Here is a 20,041-nt window from a genome sequence, read left to right on the forward strand (position 1 = left end):
CTGTGTCCTAGAAGAATCTTAAAAACTCACTGGAAAAAGCTGTTACAAATGTTTAAAAGAAATACAAGAGAAATAATTAAAAATAATTTTGAAATTTATATTGAGTGCTTAGTTTGAATAAATATTTAAAAGTTACTGAAACCTCTGTTTTTGAGCGTATGTAAAAGGTAGATTTTAGAAAGATTTTTAACTCTGCTGGCTGATTTTATTCCATTTTGAAAAAGTAATTTAGAAAAAAAAAAAAGTTGAAATCAGTTGCTATCCTGAAGGAGATGGATTCCTTGGCAGTTAGTTACAGCTTATGGAAATGTAGTGGGTAGATACTGAAGAGTGAAGTGTTGCTGAAGTTACTGTGATGGGGGAGTTAAAGTAACCAATATATCTATGTAAGATGGGGAGTTTCTCTGATTCGGTTATGCACTGAGCAGTATTTTTCTATCTGTATTCCAGACAATATAGTGGAATTCAATTACGTACCTTGGCGCTGTTTTTTGATGGTTATCTGTTTTACCATAGTTGTTATTGTTTACTTCTATTTCTTATTTTGCTCAGTCCATTTTTAATTTTTTTATACCCTCCATCACTGTACTCAATAGTGATTAAACAGGGATATTAACCTGCTGACATTTTATACAGCTGTCATTAGGTCATGAGATGGTCACAATGGTAGCTGTTGATTGTAGGCTATATTCTTGCAGATTGTTTCAATGAGTCCAGGAAACCATGCTGTCACAAGATCAATAAATAAATAAGAAATAACCACAGAATCTCAGAATGTTTAAGGCTGGAAGGGACCTCTGAGGGACACCTGGTCCAACCCCACTGCTCAGGCAGGGACACCTAGAGCAGGTTGCCCATCACCATGTACAGGTGGCTCTTGAAGATCTCTGAGGAGAGAGACTCCATAGCCTCTCTGGACAACCATTTCCAGTGCTCCATCACCCACACAGCAATGGTGCGCTTCTTGGTGTTCAGATGGCACCTCTTGTGTTCCAGTTTGTGCCCACGGCCTCTTGTCCTGTTACTGGGCACCACTGAAGAGTCTGGCTCCGTCCTTTTCTGCACCCTTCTTTCAGGTGTTTATGTTAAGCCCTCCTAAGCCTCCACTTCTCCAGGCTGAACAGTCCCAACTCTCTCTGCCTCTCCTCAAAGAAGAGGTGCTCCAGTCCCTTGACTATCTTGGTAGCATTCATTGGACTCTTCCCAGTATGTCTAGGTCTCTCTTGTACTGGGAGCCCAGAGCTGGACACATACTCTAGGTGCAGCCTCACCATTGCTGAGAGGAAGGATCATGTCTCTTGAGCTGCTGGGGATACTTTGCCTGATGCAGCCAGGAATACTGTTAGCTAATGTAGCAGCAAGGACACATTGCAGACTCATGTTCAACTTGGTGTCCACCAGGACTCCTAGGTCTTCTTCTGCACAACTTCTTTCTAGCTAGGTGGCCCTCACCAAATACCTGGGGTTGTTCCTTCCTGGGTGCAGAACTTCGCGTTTCTTGTGGAATTTAATCAATTTTATTGTCTAATTTTCTTGTTCAGGTCAACAAGAGTATGTGGGGTGTGGTGGGTTGATCTTTGGTGGCAGCCAGGCCACCACCCAGTCACTGTCTCACGCCCCTTCCTCAACAGGAAATTAGACAGAAAAGCCAGTGTTGTCACCTCCATGGTGGAGAGCTCTTACCAGTTACTGTCCTAAGCAAAAGACTCAAAAAGACTTGACTTGGGGAAAATTAATTTAATGTATTGTCAAAGAAAAACAGAGTAGGATGGTGAGAAAGACAAAAATCAGAATACGCTTCCCCCGGCCTTGATCAGGTGGGGCCGTTGGAGCTGGCCGGAACAGGCTGGGTCCGGCATGGGGCAGCTCCGGCCTCCCCTCACACAGCGGCCCTGCAGCCCCCTGCTGCTGCCTGGGTACCTGAAGGCCAACAGTGGGGATAAGATGTTTTTTTTTGGATGTATAGCTTTTTTTTTTTTTTCTTTCCCTCCATGAAAACTGAGGTGAAGTTTTCAGATAATCTTAGAAAGACAATTCTCTGTGTGTTTATGTGTGTGTGCGTGTGTGTGTTCAAACTCCAAGCAGAATTTCAGCAGTGATATTAGGTACAGGAATACATGAATTATTTATGTATGACTTCCAGTATGTTCCCAACAGGCTAGTAGTATTTTTCCTGTTCATCTATCTATGATCATCCAAGATTTAAATTTGATTCTCTCAGGAGCATGTATATGCTCTGACTTACAGAATCTCATTTGTTTTTCTGTGACACTGGTATGAAATAGTGCTGCTGTTGTGGAAATTAAATACAACAGATTTATTTTACATTGTGGTTATTCGGCTCTGTTGTACTCTGTTAGGCTTCTTAATTTTTATTTTTCTTCTACTTGCTCTATTTTTCCATTTGTTTTTAGTGCTAAATGCCCTTGTATGTCAGTTAAAGGCTTATCATCATCAAACCTAATTTGTGAGGGAAGATGAAAATAATTGGGGTGGGTTTTCTAAGAAAAGGGCCCAGAGCAGAAGGAAGGGTATGATAGTCATCCTATATGCTAGTGATTTTTGAAGAGGACTGATGAAATAATTCAATTTCTGTGTCTATTGTACATATGACAGGAAACATGGAACTTAAATTGTACTAGGAAAAGCTCATATTAAGCAGTAAAGCAAGCTTTCTGGCAGAAAGGTGGGTGGAAACCTGAGACAGACTGAGGAGGCCATGGGAGGCTTCAGCAAGGGATGTTGTGAAGGACTGATTATGTGTCTTAAATATTCCAGATTACTTGGGCAGAAAAAAAATAATCTTCAGTGTTGAGGAGGTTTGGCAGTGGGGTAGGGAACTTGGAGGTCCTTTTCAGCTGTATCCTCTGTAATTCTTCAGTACTATCAATTTTAAGTCCCAATAAGACCCAAGAATGTCCAATTTCTTATACTGAGGACCAAGCTGAATTAAAACGTGTACCTAAACTGATCAGGTGGACTAGTGCAAATGCATGCCTTTGCTCCGTTAAGTGTTGAGCAATGCTATTGCTGCTGATCCATGTATGATTTTTTTGAACATAACTACCTTTAGTACAGTAGCTTCTCAGTTATTTTTGAAAACACATTATCTGTTTTCTTTCTACACGGTGTTTCTCATATAAATTTGTGTAATGCAAAAATGCTGAAACAGATAATATTAAAACCTCAGCTGGATAAAGTCACGCTGAAGATTCAATGTCATTATCTAATTAAATGCAATTTGTTGCAATCTTTCCATCTCAAATACCTGTAGTAATAAACTGAACTAATGACATAGAAATTAAAAATAATATTTTGTCCAAAAGAAGTGTTTTAATGGGTGCACAACACATTACTTTTAACATCAGGCACATTGCTTGTGATTTCTCTGTTTCTAGCTAAACAGGACATGCCTTTTTTTTTAAATCATTTTTCAAGCTCCAAATAAAAACAAACAAACAAAATGAAACAAAAACAGAAATCCTGGAAACATGCAGTGGCTGTATATTAGCTACTGTTCAGTCCAGATGTTGAGCCTATTTGATTGTTGCAATAAGCTGTACTTACAGTTTATTGCAACAGTTGGTTGTGTTACCAGATTTTTTCCTGCTTAAATTGGTTTTTGCAAAATTTCAAAAACTGCTTTAGCAACATAGTGTTCTTTGGTGGAAACAAAGGGTTTACCAAAAAAAAAAAAAAATCTGCCTGAAAATTAAAATTAAAAAAAAGTTGAATATGGTTCCAAAAAAAAAGTTCAGGATAGAAACACACACAGTACCACGCTGATGTAATCATTCTGAACACAGAGAAATGGCTGTTGTCTTATCAGTAGCGTCTTTTAAGGTCACCGAGAGGCTTCCCCATTGATCCTTACTGTCTCTCACACGCAGACTTTAAATATTTTGGAGTGCTTGTGCTAGGCAAGTATTTTGTGTTGCAGGTAAATGTTTTCCAGCAACTCATGCAGGCTCATTTTCCCCCACATTCCTGAAAACCTAACAGCAGTAGAAAACCACCAGTCCTTGGTTGGCCTCATTTGGCATTGCTCTTGGAGAGTGTCACAGGCCAAAACCAGGCCTGAGTCCAGGAATTTTTCTTAATTAGGTATATTGCCAATTAACATGAACTTCAAATTATTGTTTCTGGTATTGAGAAACAGAGAAGACAACTGGTTAAATGAAAATGTGGAGAAGACACCTCTCTTCCCCCCACCCTGGTGTCCCTTCCCAGTACTACTTGTTCGACTCAGTCCCTTAGGTGAGGTGATGGGTGAGCTCCTCCTACAGTCCCTCCCTTGAGCATGCATACATGCATGTGCACACGTTCGTACACTCTCCCTCCCCAAAAACCCTACTTATGTATCCGGAGCAATGACGTTACCAAAGCTAAAAAAATCAGTATTTACCACTTTAGTTGATTTGCTTACAAAAAGAGTCATATGGAAATATGTAGCTGCTTTAGTTAAAAATAATGTTTTCTGATTTATAATCTTGTGCTTCAATATGTAAACTATAATCTAGCCTGAGATTTTGCTTAAGAGAAAAAAAAATATGTTTTATAGAAACATGGGCTTTGAACGGCAGGGTGGAGCAAAGGCAGGAGTTTTGCCACTGATGTGAATGATGATTGCTGTGCACATATTATCCTGCTGATGACATCCCTGGGAATTTCCCCACTGCTCTTTAGGAAGGCCATCCAGCTGACAGCCTGTGGGCCAGTTTTGTTCCACAAAATAATTTTGTCCATCTCCCACATGGGTCTGATCTTTTCCTAAATTGCTTGTGCGTAAAGATGCATGCTACTTCTCTGCTCACTTAGTTCTGGGAAGTGGCATGACTTTGCTACTGAGGTATGCATGTAGTGGTATTTAACTAGAGGTACTATTCTATAGCTTAGCCTTCAGAAAGATATATCTTTCTACAGTCACTCCTTTTTTTTAAAAAAAAAAAAAAAGAATCATTTTTCTTGTAACAGGTCTCAAAAATGGCTTAAGAACTGGTGTGCTGTTTTTGTGTGTTTTGTTTGTTTGTTTTTTTTTTTTTTCAAAAATACTTTGATAAAATATTGTCAAAAATGCCTTTTAGACTAGAATGAAGACATAGTCACCTTAGGCCTCAAATACAATACCTATGAAATAGTCACTCAGTTTAGGAAGTTCTAGGAACACTAGAAGTTTTATATTTCTCTTGTATCTTTTGTTGGTTTACTGTTTGCAAAGCACTTCATGATTCATTACTTTCATGATACAGTAATTTTGTGTTGGATACTGCCACTGGAATACTATACAAAAATCACAGATATAAATGATATGAATATTCTCCAAATGTATTGTCATGAATATTTAAGAGTAAGGCTGGGAGATATTTTAATATTTTGTTTTGAAACCACTTTTTTAATGTATTTATAGTTTAAAATAAGTTATAAATTAATTATGTGTGTATTATACAACAGATGCATGTATGTTCTACATTTTTCCTTAAATTAGTATTATTATTATTTCTGACATGTATATATATTATTATTATATATATATATATATAGGCTTTCTTGTAACAAAATCATTCTTTTGTTTTTCCATAAATTGCAGAAGCTATGCCTGTGCCAGATCAGCCCTCGTCTTCTGATAAGACAAGTTCCCTTAGTCCTGTGTTGAACACATCCAACGGCGATGGCTCGGAAACTGAGACAACCTCTGCCATTCTAGCTTCAGTTAAAGAACAGGTATGCAAGTGCTGCATCTGCATTCTATAAGAGAATAATGTGATTTAATGGTTTTAGCAAGGTTGCAGAGGTGGTATACAAATAATTTCATTAGCAAATGCAAATTGCAAAGAATGTGAAATATTTCTTCGTGTCAGTATGCTTCCGTGTACTGTCCTATGATAGATGCAATATAATTGAACTGTTCATTTTATTCTGCACATTTACTTATTGTGAATGGTGCTTTTGAAAGATGTCTGCTTTTCTTGTTGGCAGTCTGCATGTGGCATGGCGTATAAGAGCTACCAACAAACAAGTAGCTTTGAATAACTGTTATTCCAGACTTTTTAGGTAAAATCTTAAAGAATATGAAGATTATTAAATTTAACATATGCTTGTTAATGTTTTTATCGTATGCACAACTTGAAATGAGATGAGGGCAAAATTGGGTATAGACAGAGGCTTTTGGCCTTAGAAAGTTAAAACCAAAACTAGTAGAAATCTTTGAATGAAAGACCTTTTGTGTGACACTCTGCATGATTCTAGAAAGATGGATTTGGACATTTTTATGTCAATTTTGGTGGGTTGATTCCCTCAGATTTTGCTTAATGCCTCTTTGTACATGAGGAGATGGTTGGTATTCTAGTTCGTGAAAACACCTGATCCCCACTACTACCTCATTTGCCTCAGCAGAAGCAGATATCCTCAAGAGGCATATGATGGTTGCTTTTAGTCAACTTTCTCTTGCTAAATTGTTCCTCGTGTTATGAAGTAGTGAACTTACCTGCTGAAGACATTCACTGCTACTTGAGTGAAATTAATACATGAATTCAGTCTATGATATCTAACACCGCTCCAGTCATTGGCCTTTTACAAAAAAAATGTGACCTTGCTCTTATTTTTTTCTGTTTGATACATATCAAGTATCTCTTTCAGGTGTTAGAGGTTATTTGTATTTTGTTTATGTTTTTTTTTTTTGGGGGGGGGGGTTCTTTTTTCTTTTTTATTTTTTTCTTTTAAAGGCAATTGCAAGGAAGAATGGTAGTAAAGTGGATTTTTGTCTTAGGATTTATGGCATGCTGTTGTGTCGGGTTTACCATGGTTTAAATGTTTTAATGTATGTCTTCTTCCAGGGCAGTAGTGTTACCTGTGCATGTGATTGTGTTTTAAAACCATTTAAGACCAGTGTTTCAGCCTGTGGTGTACTATGTTATTACCAAGAAAAGTATTTGCCTTGGCTATTGACTTTCTGATGTTGAAAGAACGTACATGGAAGTTACATGGGTAGAAGATAGACTGTACCTGTCTGTTGGAATGTGAAACACGGGATGGAATAGTGAGAAGTATTTTTCTGTTGGTGAGTTTTGTGATGGTGCTGCTAGATTATGCCTAGTCATATTTTGCAACTGAACAACCAATAAGCAAACAAAACAATAAATCAGTGAGTACTAGAGGGAATTGTCACTGAATCCACTGTCCAAAAAGGATTTTAATTGGAAAAAAAAATGATCAAAGTTATTTCTGATTCCTGTGAACCACAGCGAAAAGGAGCCTGCAGGAAAGGAATTCTGCACTCCCTTACCACTAAGAACAGCCTAGACAGCTAACCTAAGGTACTGCTGACTAACAAGATAATCGTTGTGGTACAGAGTATACCAATGTGACAGGTGTTCTTTTAAGTGAACTTCCTTCTTGATAGGTGATCTGTAGTCAGATCCATCTTGAATCTGGAAGATTGTGTATACTAAGCTCAAAAATGAGCCTGATTTTTTCAGGGATGTTAATGCATTCCTCAGAGTATATGGTTACTTCAGCAAAGTCAGTTTGACATGGTTCTACGTTCAGCCACGGTACTGGGAAGCCATGTTACTCCAATATTATCTTTCTACGTTGTAGTAAAGGTTTAGAAAGAGCAAACTGTTTGTTTGTTTTCCATAATATAGTGTATGTTTTGACAGGCTTCCATTAGTTAGTGTTTCATTGGAGGAATCCTGGGCCATCGTTCCCATGCTGCAGGCAGATGAAATGCGTTGTGTTAATTCAACATTAGTAGAGTAGATGAAGTCTCTGTCTGCTCAGATGGCTATCCCTTGCTTTTTAGAAGAATGAATGAATGGCTTGACTGCCTGGTATGTGATTTTGCTTTGTTTGTGACTGTAGCCAAAAATAAACTTCAATTTTTAGAAATACAAACAGGCAATTTTTCAAAAGTGTTGCTAGTAAAGAAAAAGAATTATTGAGTTCGTAATTTTTATGTTTGGATGAATCAAATATAGACCATTTTCTTCTTTGTCTGTGCTGATTCTTAACTTTAAAAAGTGACATTACTTCTTAAAATTACCTTGAAACACTTGTGGCACCTTCATATGTTATTTCTCATTAAATATCTAGGTATTTTTGAGTGACTGCAACAGAGTAAACTGTGGGATTTTTGATATTGATGACTGTAATGGGTGCTTCTTTGAAGAAGGCAGGATATGTAAAAGAAGGCAAGAGAATATGTCATAGGTGCTATATTTGCTTTACTTAAATTTCCTATGTGAAACAAATACTTTATTTGGAAAATCTGAAGTTTTGCTGTGCTCCTTGCTTTGACATATAAGACGTTTCTTTTGTGTTTTAACCCTGAACTAGCACACTGAATGACATTCAAGTTTCAGACTTTTAAGAAACAATTGAAAAGAAGCAACGGATAAACAGTATGAACCCAGGTTTTGTCCCATGTTTCAAACTTTTTAAAAGTCAACAAGCACTGCTGAAGGTGAGGTCAGAATAATACACCATATTTTTTAAGTAATCACAAGATGCTAGGCAGTGAAATTTAGCTTAGGTGTTTTCAAGCTGTCCCCATAAATAAGAACTTCTGTGGGTTAAGAACATCTGTGAAAGTTTTTGTTTGTTTGTTTGTTTTTCCTGTCAGAATACTGTCTTTTAAGGAGAAAGCATGAAGCCCTCTTAAAATCACTAGACAATTTCAGTTTTCCATGCTGGATAAATTGTGGTCAAATATCTGTATGAAGAAAGACTTATTCTTTGTTATGATATAGTGGCAAACGCATTTGGCAAAATGTTTCGCAGGCTATAGAAAACATTATTAGGCCATTCCTTTTTCTGCATTGTCATCTGCTTTTATATCTGTAAGTATGAGAACAATTCTTCAACAAAATGAGATGTGATTTTATGATTTCTGAGAACATATATTATATGATATGTGCAACTAGAAGAATTTATTTCTTCTGCAAAAAGCGTGGTATGTTTCTGGCTGGGAATTTTCATCTGTGCAAGAGACTTTTGACCCCACTTGGTGATAAAAGGTTTGTGGGAAGAGAGCTGTCCCTAATACTGTTTTGAATGTAGAAATAGCTGCTTGAGAACCTTTTGAGTAAATATGTAGTAAAGCTAATGCTTTTCCTGGAAGTCTGTGGTTGACAGTACTTCACTTCCTGGTGTACAGAAACAGTTCTCTTGGAAGCTGAGGAAGAGTCTAGTGACAGTGACCTAGTAGAGGCTTGTTATGGCAGATTTTTATTTTTTTTTTGTGAACATGCTTGAAGAACATGAGATAAAATAATTTCCTAAGAGCAAGAGAGCTCTTGAAGAACTGACATCTATACTCAGTGCAGAAATAGTATCATATATTTGCATTGTTGTTTTTTTTTGTGACTTATATTTAGTTTCTTTCACCATCTTAGTAGTAGCCTGTTCCAGAGAACAGCTCCTTTACCTTTCAGAAAACTTGTGTAAAGAGCAACTTGTGTAACATTTCATCTTTCTTTTGAATTGCTTTGAAATCTACCTATTTCAAATCAAAATATTTTTTTCATATGTTTGTTTTCCCTTCCCCTTCCAAAAAAAGCTTAGCCTCTTACATTGTTGGAATGTTTCTCACACCATTAAAATAAATGATTGATTAATATGTTATTTAAATTATATTGCTGATTTCACAGAAAACAGATGTCTCTGGCTTTGCAATGGTTACTGATGGCTTTTTTATTAAAACAAGGATGAAAGAGCGATCTCTAGGGTTAAACCTCTCCCAGCTTTGTAAGACTTAGATTTTTTTTTTTCTAAAGTAACTTCTGATACTTTAAAATATTTATCAATATTATCGTTAGTAAACTACCTGTTTGTCAAGAAATTCTGGCTGAAACTGGCCTAAAACCAAACAAAAGGCAATAATAACTTAGCCTTGTAATGCATGTCAGTATTAAATGAAAATAATACACACGACTTATGTTAACTTATTTGGTATTAATACTTTTTGGAAACGGTTATATGTGTTATGCACGTTTTATATATGTAAGTAAAACTGCAGATAGAAAATGGCTCTAAAAGTTGAAAGATTTCCTTTCTTTTCTTGGTTCTGCCAGATTGTTTATGTCATGTCTTTATATCATGCAAGAAGTTTCAGAATAGAAATCATGAATTTAAGTGAATGGTTGAATTCAGGCTATTTTTTCTAAGGTTTTAAGGACAAAAGAGTGTTAGGAAATCATTTAGTCTGACCAGCAGGTCACTTCATTTCATACAGTCATCCAAGTGCTGAGCTGCAAATCAGATCACAGAGTGACTTTTGCAGCTGTTTATCGTATTAAACTGAATGCCATATTGTAATGCATAATATTCATCAAAATAAAATCTCATTATAGGAACCAATAATTAGTGTAATAACCTGAAGTATTCTGTAGCTTTTCTAAATAGGTTCATTTATGATATATTCATGTCTTTCTTGCCCTCAAACATCAGACTCCGTCTTTGCCTTTACAATTTTTGGCAGCTCTGTTTCAGACCCAGACTAATTATATTTAATTTATATATTTCTTTCACCATCTCTCTCAGTAGCATGCCAATGTATTTACTTCTTTAGTTATAGAACTCACTTGTTTCCAATGGAGTTTTAAAAAATATTTCAGAGATATTCCTCTTCCTTTTTGCCATCTTTACTTTTCATTAATATATTAACTTTAGATGTTAATACAGTATAACAGGAACTTGACTGTATGATATGTTTTGAATATCACAAGTATATATACAGCAGACACCGTTTATCTAAGGTGCTGGATGGACCAACTTACTATTGAAATTTGAGGCTGTGCAAGTACAGCTGCCACTTCCTAGATACATTCTCAAATTGATGGCATGGCTTTTGAGATGCGCGATTCCCACTACTGGAGTCAAGTGCAGAAGTATTGAAGAGTGGCATCACAGTGGCTGGTGAAGAAGAAAATCATTTAATATATTGTATGCTCTGCTCTGTACGATTCTTGAGTTCTTGATTTAATTTGGTTCTGTTTTCATAGAGCACTGTGGAGCAGCCATGGGTGTATTCATGTTGTGCTTCGCAGAAAATGGCAGTGTTACAAGAGTAAAGACCTAAACAAGTAATTCCTTTTCAGAAGCCTGTATTCTGTAAGGCATCCCAAAGACACAGAAGCTGTACACAATGGAGTATAAAGAAACTAAAAATTACTTTACTGGAAAAAGGGATGGGGTGATAATCTAAAATACATATTTTACAGATTGTTGGAGATGAGCTAGGAGTGGAAAGGCTTCTGTGAAGATTTAGTGTAATGAAGGATATTGAGAGAATACAACCTCCCACCAAGACCATCTTTGAGGAGAAGGAAGAAAATGCCAATTAGGAGAATAAAATTAGTTAAATATTATGCTATTTTAACTTAAAGCAGTGTTGAAAAATTAGTAATTCAAAGCCAAGAATTTCAGAGAAGCTGGGTAAAATACCACTTAGTGACAGCTCAGTCTAATGCTAATTTAAAGCACTATTAAAGGGCATTGTAAAGGCAAAATATTCTTTGTTCTCATGCAGCCAGAATTTGAACACACTTTTTCTGATCCACAAGCACTTCTGCCTCAACTCATTTTTTGTCATTAGTAGAAGAATTTCAAACTCAGAATAAAGATACCCTAAGAAAGCAATATAATAATGAGCTCTGAATTGGAATTCTTATATATTACTTTTGTAACAGTTTAACACTACTGATCTTTCTCTCTGATATAATTCTTTGGGGCTTTTTTTTTTTTAATCTAAAATATTTTCACATCTAAGCTCAAGTATTTTAACCATGCTATTGGCGTAGATTCTCAATCTTACCTTGAAGTCACTGTGAAGACCCAACTGAACTTGAAATGTTCAGGAGTGGCTACTGAACTTGTGCTGAATGAAGCATGTGGATTTATGCAGCCATGAGGGGAATGCTGCTGGGGAGCTGAATGGCTTGAAAACAACTCTTCAAAAAGATTAGAAGGCAGAAGGTTGAGCTGTTTTGCTTTTTTTTTTTTTTTTTTTTTTTGGAGGAGGAGGGAGTGGTGATTGGATCAGTTCGCCTATTTCTTCTCAAGAGCTGGGCTTTTTAGCAAGGCTGCTGTAAAAGTATACTTCAAACCATGGGTTAACTTATTTTTGCAGTGTTTAGAATGCTTCAGAAAGTCTAATGTAACATCTCTGTTTAAATGTGCAAAATATGCAGGGTAGCAGGAGATTTGGGTGTGCCTTCCCCAGCTCTGCCCCACTTCCTTCTCTGAAAGTTGTCAAAGTCATGCTTCTGTATATTTGATGTTCCTCTGATTTATCTGGTTTTGGTATTTTTCTCCTTCTATGCTTATTAAGCAAAATCAATCTACATCAGTTTTTATTTGCATGAAAAATAAGTTTGTAAGGCTTCTGGCTTTCCAAGACAGCATACCTCTTCTACATAGAAAAGAATGTGCTGTTAAAAGACTAAACTGGGAACACTTCAGTTAGTGATTGTTTTAATTTCTTGTGTCTTCTCTGGAAATGAAGGAAAAACAGTAAAAGCACTCCCTGGGTCCCATAGTGACCCTTCTTGTTTAACTTCCCTTGCTAGTACTCTTCAGGCAGCTTACTTTTACAACTTCAGTTTTGAAAAGGATTTTTGAAGGGGATTTAATTTTCATCATTGTTTTATTTATTATTTTTTTTTGTTCCCTTTATGTCATTTTGAAAACTTGAATACTTCCATTGTGCTTTCCCATCTGTTTCTGTGTGTTTTGTCACGTGATGGCATTTTCTACTCCTTGATGCATTTACTGCTAAATGGAACTCTATCTTTCTGTGGGTAATTTAAATCTTTTTATTCTAAGAAAAATCTACTTTAATGGGTAGCTGAACACTACGGGTATTACGCTTTGATAAAATATGTTACAATTCTGTTTATCCATAAATGATAAAAACTAGAACCCAGTAAATGCTACGCTAAGTTTAAATGTAAAATAAATCTACACTTGAGAGTTAAGTTGCATTACTACCCAAATATGTTTTAACCTTGTCTTTTACTTATGTAGTTATGATAATATTAAAACAGTTTAGAATCACATGATAAACTATTTTTAACAGTGTGTAGTATGCACTTATCTTTTTTTCCTTCCTTTGTAGTGAAGATGAAGTGTATCTCTGAAATTTCTGGTGACAGAAACTTATTCTACAGTTGCCTCTGATCAGAACGTTTCCATTGTGAAGGGATAAGAGGCCAGCAAAAGACTTTAACCTTTGCTAAGAATCCTCACAGCTTTTAAAAGTTCTAGACAAACTGCTTAATTCATAAATTCTTTCCCTCAAATCTAAATTGCAGTTTTGGTGGAAGGTCACTCGCTTTGTTTCGGAGGGAGGTTTTACTTGTATTAACCCATAGCATATAACAGTGGAGCCACGCTGGTTTTGCATGGGTTTCCTGTTACTCTTTGTACCTTTGTACATATATTTTCCTCTTCTGCACAAACAGCAAATCCAAATCCTAAGACCCAGGGCAGGTTTTTTTCTGCCGTTTTTATTTTTAAAGACTTTTCTGGAAGTTTTATTTATTTTTTATGTAAGGGATAGATGAGATGAGATTATGCGTATTTAAATCTTAGTGATATGGTTTAGTGTAGGACTTGTTAGTGTTAGGGCTGAGGTTGGACTAGATGATCTTGGAGGTCTCTTCCAACCTAGACGATTCTGTGATTCTGTAAATGTGGAAACCTGTCTTCTGGGATATCTTTTTCCTTGATATTGAGACCTTGTCACAAGCAATACTCCCTGACCACATTCCTTTGGATATTCCACATGTGGAGGGTTTAACATATAATATCAAGCTTAATTAATTTGAAGTTACTTGCAGTTGCAGAGGATTTTGATTTAGCGCAGTGACACAGCAGTGCACTCAAATTACAATTTAATTAGAAGTTACACGTATCAGAGTATAGCAATTACAGTACAGATAACAATATAAATATGAATCTTGTTATCTAGAATATGCTCACCACCATGATGCTGAGCACCCACAGACATCAGGAAGGAGTATGTGGGTTTGAAGCAGCTGAAGTTCGTAGCTCTTTTCAGAGCCCTTTGCTTATTGTTGTTTGATTTTGGTACCTTGTGTAGATCTTAGCCAGATACACACTCCCAGTACTGGTCCAGTCACGTCGTTATAGCCATAAGGTCGCCAGTGCCAACCAGTGGCCCACCTCTTATCCCTTTGTGCCTGCGCTGCACTTTTTTTTTTCCACTTCTGAGGCCAGTGCTATCACATCAGGCTGGTCTCTCATCATTGCAGTGGCGTTAAATACCTTGCTGTACACAGAAGAACTGCTTAATACTGTGATCTGTATAAACTATGATCATAACAAATTAGCCATAGGCACTTGCTCAATTACAAAAATTGCAGCTACAGCTAAACCAAGTAAAACAAAGCTGCAGACAGGCCAAGCAAAGTTCAGACAGAGAAAGCCTGACAAGGATCAGCCCCAAGCTCTTGCGAGCTTGGTGCCACGCTGAACCATTTTGTTAACATCGTTCCTGTGAAGCTGCCCAGCAAGCTCAGCAGTGGGGCACGCATTCCTCCCTCTGAGCCCCAGGGCGAGCTGCTGTGCGAGGCCAGCAGCCACTGGGCAGTGAGGCTCTTGGGGCAGGTGGGGTGGGCTCAGCTCTGCTGGCCTGCCTCCCATTTGTGCTCTTGCGTTGCTGCTTCATCAGCCACTAACTGTAGGTGGAATCACAGCCGGCAAAGTCACTTGCTGAGGGGATGGCTGGGCTCTACAGCAAAGGATCTAACAGTGCTAAACACCCAGTTCTGCTGTGCTATGGTTTTGCATTGGTCTGTTTCTGTGCATCAGGGACAAGCAGTTTTGCAAACAGTTGCAATACTTTGCTGGTATAGCAGATTTGTCTAAAACAAAGGCACCCCTGTGTTTGATTCAGCTTTGAGGTGAGTTTAACTTCCTTTTCAATGGTTGTGATCAATCACTTCGTTATTCTCCCCAGGGCCTTAAGACCATGTAGCCTCTACTTATCGCTTCAGAGCACTCCTTTGCTGTGGATGGGGATTTGTGGGGGTGTGTGGGGGGGAATTCTCTGATCACTCCCAGCCCTTTGTCCCCTTATCTTACCTGTAGTGGTACAAAATCTTTCTTTCTTATGTGCAGAAATTTACTTTTGTAGGTAATAATATCCCATGACAGCAACTTCTGTCAGTGAAAAACTGCCACTGGTTATCTACTTGACAGCATACAAAGTAGTATTTCTATTTCCATTAGTATTCTCTCAATTTCTTTAGTCTGGATTGTCACACAGTGAGTAGCTTCTTGGTTGTTTCAAAATGTGTGCTGTGCTTCTCAGGTTTCATCTGTGTTCATTCAGTTTCCATACTTGGCTCTCCTTGAGTCCTCATAAGACTTTTTTTTTTCTTTTTTTCCCTGCATTTTTCACAGTTCCACGTATGTATAACTGGTACCTGTCTGCATTGAGCCTCACTTCCTCAGCTGTCCAGCACCCTCCAAAATAATTGCCTGGAATGGCATCATGCTGGTTAATGTGGTATTCCATCACAGTAGCCTGTGCAACTCATGTTGCAGTGTTATCCCTTGGTCACAAGTATCTATCCACCCCAACAGACAGCAACACTGCAATTACATGTCTGGCTGTGTAATTAGGATTTAAATCAGGACTTTTGTATACCATCACCAGCCTCTTCATCTAGGAAGTCTCTTAGTTTTTGTTCACATTGATAAGCATTTTTCAACACATTTTTTCACTGGTAAAAAAAAAAAAAGAATGGAAAAAAAATCCTGACTTTATCCATTCACTTCTATGTATTTCATAGTCTTCATAGTTCTGTTGTACATAGGGATACTTAAGAACGCTGTCTTGAAACTGGTAAATATCCTGTTTTCGGCATCCATCTGATTCCAATACAGCAATATATCTCGGTAAAATCCTATTTATGTTTTTAATGTATATTTACTGAAGTATATTTGTGCTTCAGGTGTTACAACTGGTTCCCATGGAAAGTAATGTTTTCCTTTCTCAAAGTAGTTGTTTGTTGTTTTTTTTTCTTTAAATACTATCTCTCCTGTGTGTAGTTACACCCATCTTTGTTCACTTCATTGTCAGTGTAGGTCATTATTTGAAGCTTTTGTTGACAGAGCACCTGAGGGTAACTGCATCTGATGCTATAAATGGGCCTGGTTCTTCATAGCAACTCAGCAGATTCACTTGAAAATTCTCAGGTTCGTAATAGGTTTGATAAAATGGAAGGTTTACCTCTTTCTTTTGTCAACCAGTAGCATAACAGTTTTTAACGTATTGAAATATTCGAAACTTTGATATTCTAGAATTGAATCATTCTGAATTAACATGGGAATACTTGTTTTGTTTGCAGGGGAAAAAATGGACCAGTCAAACTATTTTTTTAAACTTCTGTTTTTATTTCACAAAGCAACGCTTCTGTAGGAGAACCTGCTCCAGCACAGTTTATGCTGTTCTCTTTGCTTCAGGTCACAGAAAATAGAGGATGGTGTTCCTCTTTCTACACGTTCTCAGTAGTGTGTGCTGTGAAAGTACATGTTTCTTTGGATTAGGGTGTTTGTTTGTTTATGACAAATTGTGGCAGAGACCAACCAAAGACCCTGTGTTCCTGCTGCAGTTTAAGGTGATCTTCCGGTACAGCTCTAAGATACTGTTCTACTGGCTGAAGGCTGTCAGTCATGGAAAAACCTGCGATAGTTTGCACTTTCTGTATGGCTACAACTGCAGGAAGGGACTTAGAAGTAGCTCTGGTGAACAAGCATCTTTCTCTCTGAAGCCTTTGACTGCTATGTATGCTGCTGTACATATAAAATAACCAGCTTCTGATTCCTGCTTCCACATTCTCCCGTGGGTTCTGAAACCTTATTTAAATCATGCCTAAATTCTTAGGATTAAATTAATAATGTGGGTTCATCATTCTCTTTTTATATGTACAAATGCATTGCAAAACCAGGTGTAACACTAGTAAGTACTTCTGTTTCTGGAAGCAGGACTGGATGTACCGCAGTGATGCATATTGGGTTTGAAAAGCATCATAAAAGGTGTACATAACTGTGACTTTTCCCCACTGCAGTCTATAAAGATTTGTAAGCATCCCACAGTTTATTTGCAGCACCAGCACACCTTCTTTGGAGGTTTTTCATGCTGAGGCTGAATGATGGACTGTAGGAAAAGGACAGTTGTCTGTAATAAATTTGATAGCCACGGAGTGAGGTTTGACATGTTGCCTGTTTGCTGATACCGAATTGACACTGCTACTTGCACTGTACTTTAACACAGCAGATTCACTCTCAGACACAGAAATACAAATTCATTGATAGCATATGCCACAGCAATGCCACTGTACATGCAGAAGAGCTAAGCTAATGACTCAAATTAGTATGTTTATTTCTTTAGTAGCAGGTGAGTATTTGGAGGCTGATGATAAGTCCATTAGGCACTTGTCATTCACCTTCAGAAAATGAACTACAGTTTATTCTGTGAGTCTGTAAGTATATATACAAATGAAAAAGTACTTTCTGGCAGAGTGGGATGTAGGTAATGTGCAGCTGTATTCCCTTACACGGCATGAGACTTAACATTTTGCTAGATTGTTTGAGAGAGAGTATGAGAGAAAGAGAATTATCACTGTCAGTTTTTTTGGTACATTTTGCTGGTTTCTGAAGACCTTATCTAGTCGTGTTTTCCTGAATGCATTGGGAACAAATGGATTAAGAGGAATCTGTCTGGTTTTCTTCAGTTGCATCTGAACAGAAACCGATGTGTTCCCTTCCCCTTTTCAACCGTATTAAGATTCATGTGGAGCTTACCCTTCTCTGTTTTTCTCACCACAATTTAGCTCCCGATTTTCTTGCATTGACAACTGTATCTACTCCCTCTCAGCTCATCTGTGGTCTTGCAAGGAATTATTTTACGATTTCTTTCTGTAAATTTGAATGATATGTAATTAATGTCCCTTGAGAATTTTTTGTTGCCTTTTCTTTGAGAAGATAAGCCATCGTTATATAGTTATAATGCAAGATTTATAGACATAGGTAATATAACTTATGAGACCAACTATTAAAGGAAAAAGATATGCAACCTTTTCTGCTGGTCTGACTTGTGCACCTGGATGCTTGACCTTGTTTTTTTTTTTTTTTTTCACCATTAGGTTGTTCTAACAGCAAATACTTCTCATTACAAGCCTTCCCTGATACGAAGGCGTCATATTGTAAATGGTGTTCGTCTTTTTCTGGCTCAATATTTTAAAAAATATTTTAGAAAAAAAAAAAAGGGGGGGTGGGTTCTTGGATCTTGCATTGATAATATACTTGAATATTACTGCAATAACTGCACTGTTTGCATGGTTTGTGCTTGTATGATGACAGGCAGTGGCTCCTTTGGTATGTCAGTGCATCTGCATACAGAGAAGGAAAGTATCTTAAAAGCACATTAATTTGCATCTTTTCTGTTCAGTATTTTAGATACTTTGTTAAACTTCCTATTTTGTCAGACTAAGGTTTCAATGTGTGTGTCTGTTGCTGCCTTTTTTTTTTCTTTTATGATCACTAAGCTGCTTTACCTCAAAAGGGAGAACTGCAGATAGAGGTTTTACCTCTCATCAGTAAGCTATGGATGAATGGGCTGACTTAAGAAAACTGTGAAGCTTCAGGTTAACGTTTGAAAGGATTGGATTAATGTTGACAAAGAAGCAGCAGTTACTGAAATTAAAATAATTCTTTTTAATTTGAATATTGTTGACATATTCCTTCTTAGTTGGCTATGTTTATTCTTAGCCTCTCTTTTCTCAGTATGTGCTTGAAAGAGCCATTAAATTATGGAGACAACGTATCCTTGAAGTTGTGCTCTAACATTGCTTTTCTTTTTTCTGTAAGATCAATATTTGGTTTAGATATATATAAATACTGCGCTATTTTCAAAATACTTCTGCTCATTACTGAAAAGCATAGTATGAAACAAATTAAGTCAGTCCCATTCATTTTAATAAGCGAATTAATAAGATCAACACCAGCTGTATTCTTTTTTTTAATGGTGCATCAATTATTTTATAGTAAGGAAAAACTCATCAGTTTTTGTTTCTTTTTTTCTACAAAGCTTCCAGATACTTTTTAGAACTTTGGCATACACACTCCCTGTGGGATGAACGTTTCAATGTGCAATGCTTTGTGACAGTGATTAACAAGCCTACAGCTATTCACCTTGCCTGTTCTCTTTCAGAGAATATAGATTACAATGTCTAACCTTACACACATGCTGATCTAGAAGTTGAGTGCAATTCTGCTGTAGTGTGCTTCATATGCTAACTTTAATTTTCTAAGTTATTTCTGGAGAAGGTAAACTGATAAAATCAAGAAGAGCAAAGGCTATTTGGAGCTGAATTTGGGTGCATAAAGTAGAAGTTCTGTAAATGAAAGAGTTCTACAACTAGGTGAGTAGCAGAAGGAAACCCAGGGAAAGGTATGTCCAGAGATGAACACTGGAAGCAATTTAATGATGGACAACACAGAAAAAGCAGGAATTTCTCAGGTTTTTAACTGTTTCCAGACAAGAGAATACAACATGGAAGAGCCACACTTTGGGGGACTATTTAGAGAAAGTGGATATATTCAGCTTCTTAGGACTCTATGTGAAGATTGACAAGAGTTCTTTCAGGTGATATGATTGCAAGGCAGCTATCATCTGAGAAAAAAATAACATGGCAATTGAGTAAAGTCCTGAGAAGGAGGAGGCTAACGCTATACCAGTGTTTAAGAAAGATAAGGAGAATGATGGAGGAATCTATAGGCTGTGTCAGGTCAGTGTCAGTCCCCAGAAAGATCATGGCACGCATCTGCTTGGCACTTGTTTCTGGACATGTGAAGAGCAAGAGGGTAAATGGAAAGAGTCAACACAGATTTCTTAAGTGCAATCAATATCGGGCTAATCTAGGCAATGTCTTGCTTTCTAGGGCAATGTGAATGATGGGGGAATAGGTGATATGCTGTAACTAGGACTTTATGAAGGCTTATGATACCTTTT

The 20,041-nt window shown here is 37.2% G+C and overlaps 1 protein-coding gene across 11 annotated transcripts in view; it reads left to right on the forward strand.

Moving 5' to 3' along the window:
* Nucleotides 1-20,041, forward strand: part of CTNND2 (catenin delta 2) — a 648,554-nt gene that overhangs the window by 117,019 nt on the left and 511,494 nt on the right. For all 11 annotated transcript variants that reach the window (XR_010829527.1, XM_066992559.1, XM_066992566.1 and 8 more), the window contains exon 2: nucleotides 5,588-5,721. Coding sequence is in view for 10 of the 11 variants with exons in the window: in XM_066992559.1 (XP_066848660.1) it covers nucleotides 5,593-5,721 (129 nt within the window). In the remaining variant the exon portion in view is untranslated. The remainder of the gene's footprint in view (nucleotides 1-5,587; nucleotides 5,722-20,041) is intronic.

The sequence above is a fragment of the Anser cygnoides genome, chromosome 2 (genome assembly GCF_040182565.1).
Source record: "Anser cygnoides isolate HZ-2024a breed goose chromosome 2, Taihu_goose_T2T_genome, whole genome shotgun sequence".
NCBI lineage: Eukaryota > Metazoa > Chordata > Aves > Anseriformes > Anatidae > Anser > Anser cygnoides.